Source organism: Mandrillus leucophaeus, unplaced genomic scaffold, assembly GCF_000951045.1.
Source record: "Mandrillus leucophaeus isolate KB7577 unplaced genomic scaffold, Mleu.le_1.0 Scaffold414, whole genome shotgun sequence".
NCBI lineage: Eukaryota > Metazoa > Chordata > Mammalia > Primates > Cercopithecidae > Mandrillus > Mandrillus leucophaeus.
Window position 1 is genome coordinate 1,101,528 of NW_012104410.1, and position 2,496 is coordinate 1,104,023.

General features: G+C 47.6%; 1 protein-coding gene across 2 annotated transcripts in view; it reads left to right on the plus strand.

The window, feature by feature from the left end:
- Nucleotides 1–2,496, plus strand: part of COPZ1 (coatomer protein complex, subunit zeta 1) — a 35,487-nt gene that overhangs the window by 21,556 nt on the left and 11,435 nt on the right. For both annotated transcript variants that reach the window (XM_011992622.1, XM_011992623.1), the window contains 2 exons: nt 1,268–1,349; nt 2,313–2,404. In XM_011992622.1, coding sequence (XP_011848012.1) covers nt 1,268–1,349; nt 2,313–2,404 — 174 coding nt within the window. The remainder of the gene's footprint in view (nt 1–1,267; nt 1,350–2,312; nt 2,405–2,496) is intronic.

Genomic DNA, 2,496 nt, shown 5'->3' on the forward strand with positions numbered 1-2,496 from the left:
GATCCGCCCGCCTCGGCCTCCCAAAGTGTTGGGATTACAGGTGTGAGCCACCATACTCAGCCTGAATTCTTCCATCTTATCTTGCCTACTCCAGATAAAACCTGTTTTCTTTTGTCCCTTTGTTGTACTGCTGCCCTGCTTACTGTCCTCAGACTTTGACCTCCTTTGTTGTCAGCATCAGATTAGGAAAAAGCTTTGATACCTTGGTTCCTAACAAAGCAGTATGTAGATGCTAAGAGGCAGTCTGCCCATGTCCATCATTCCTGTCCCCTTCTCTTCTACCATGTCACCCTGCCTGGGTTTTTCCAGAGAATTCTCTTGCAGTTCCAAGGTTCCATTCCTAGGTCTATAGTCACCATCAAGCTTGTTACCTCCTGACTTTCCCAGAGTGATGTTTTCAACTTTGGATCTGTTGGAAGAAAGAAGAAAGGACACCCCTCTCTCCCTCCATATTCTCCCCCTCCTGTAGAAATTTCTTCTGTCCCTGGTGTATTAACTCCGGGCGAGCATAGCATAAATCAATCAGCAGGTAGAGATTAGTTTAGAATTCACCAGCTGTTCCTCCCTGTAATTGGATGTAACTATCCAGGACACCTTTTGAAACAGTTATCCAGTTACTAAATGCCAGACCTGTCATAGGTCTTCAGCTGACTGCAACGGATTAGCCCCTAAAGAGCTAGCGATTTAGCAGCCTGCGTCTCCGCCCCCTTGCCAGGGAGAGCCTGGGAATGGGCTCAGTGGTATGCTGGATGCTTCTTTCAGCTTGCAGAAAAGAAAGCTAAGATAGACTATAGGGCAGGGTTTGCCTTTCTTTGGAGGAGGTTTTTGTAGCCTTTCCCCATGCCTCAGCTTCATACAGTGAGTGAGGGTCTGTGGAGGTGTTCTGTGCTTCTAGTGTTTTTTGTGTTCTCTGGCACTGCTTCCTGACATGGGGTAGCTCCTAGGAAACACTTGATGAGAATGGTTTAGGAGAGGTCTAGATTGCAGACAGGCACAGAGCCTCACCGTAGGGCTGGTAGGCTTCTGCCTTCAGACAGTCTTAGAAATGTGAGGTGGGGTTGCTTATGGCAGGATCTTTTATTTATTTTTCTTAGATTACTCACTGCCCATTCTCTGCCTCTACAGTCCTTCCTTTTCCGTGTCAGTATTTCTCCCTTGCCCCATGCCTTGAAGGAGAGAAATCCAAGATCCCAGGGCAAAGCATAGTCACTAATCATTCTGGCTTCCAGCTGTAGTGACCCAACCCTGTCTCCTTCCCTCTGACCAGTACTATGACGACACCTACCCCAGTGTCAAGGAGCAAAAGGCCTTTGAGAAGAACATTTTCAACAAGACCCATCGGACTGACAGTAGGTCATTTTCCTTTCACTACTCCCCGTGTTGTGGGGAACCATGGTGGAAAGGGGGTGGTAGCAGGGCTGCGGAGAAAGGATAAAATGACTCTGCCTCCTTTTTTTTTTTTTTTTTCCTTCCTCCCCTTGTATAATAAACTCTTCAGAATGTAATGGGGAGGTGAGTGTACCTCACGCGGGAATACCGTGCTGGAAGGTTGGCTGTTAGCTACCTGTCTAGTCCCTGGATTTATGAGCCTCACTTGACAAATTTAACTGCAGCTCTGCTTATTGTACCGCATCCATTAGGGCAGGTAAATGGAAGTCTGTAAAGGTGACCGCTCTGCATTTTCACCTCCGAAGGATCGACTAGTATCCTGTCTCATATACAAGGAGGGAAATAGGTATAGTGGGCAGGAACAGAGGATGGTGGTTAGAGAAGATACATTTAGACTCCCCCAAGTTTATGCTTCTCTTCTGCCACCACCCAAGAAGTGCAGATCATCTTCTGGCTTTGGAGGTCATTACAGTTGGCCTCACCTTAGCCCAAAACAACTGGATACTAGGAATTCACGGTAATAGCTTTTTTTTTTTTTTTCTTTATTTTGAAATAGAGCCTTTCTCTGTCACCTAGGCTGGAGTGCAGTGGCACGATCTTGGCTCACTGCAGCCTCCGCCTCCCAGGTTCAAGTGGTTCTCCCATCTCAGCCTCCCGAGTAGCAGGGATTACAGGTGCACACCACCACGCCCGGCTAATTTTTGTATTTTTAGTAGAGATGGGGTTTCACCATGTTGACCAGGCTGGTCTTGAACTCCTGACCTTAGGTGATCCACACGGCTCAGCTTCCCAAGGTACTGGGATTACAGGCGTGCAAGGTGCTGGGATTACAGGCGTGAGCCACTGCACCTGGCTGGTAACTCCTTCTTTCCTACTTCCTCATCTCAGGCCACCCACTCTTTCTACTTTTTTTCCCCCACCAGGTGAAATTGCCCTCTTGGAAGGCCTGACAGTGGTATACAAAAGCAGTATAGATCTCTATTTCTATGTGATTGGCAGCTCCTATGAAAATGAGGTGAGAATCCCTACTACCCCTTTGCTATTTCTGATCCTACTTTCTAAACCACAGGCAGTACATAGCCACTGGTTTGGGGCCCTGATAGAGCC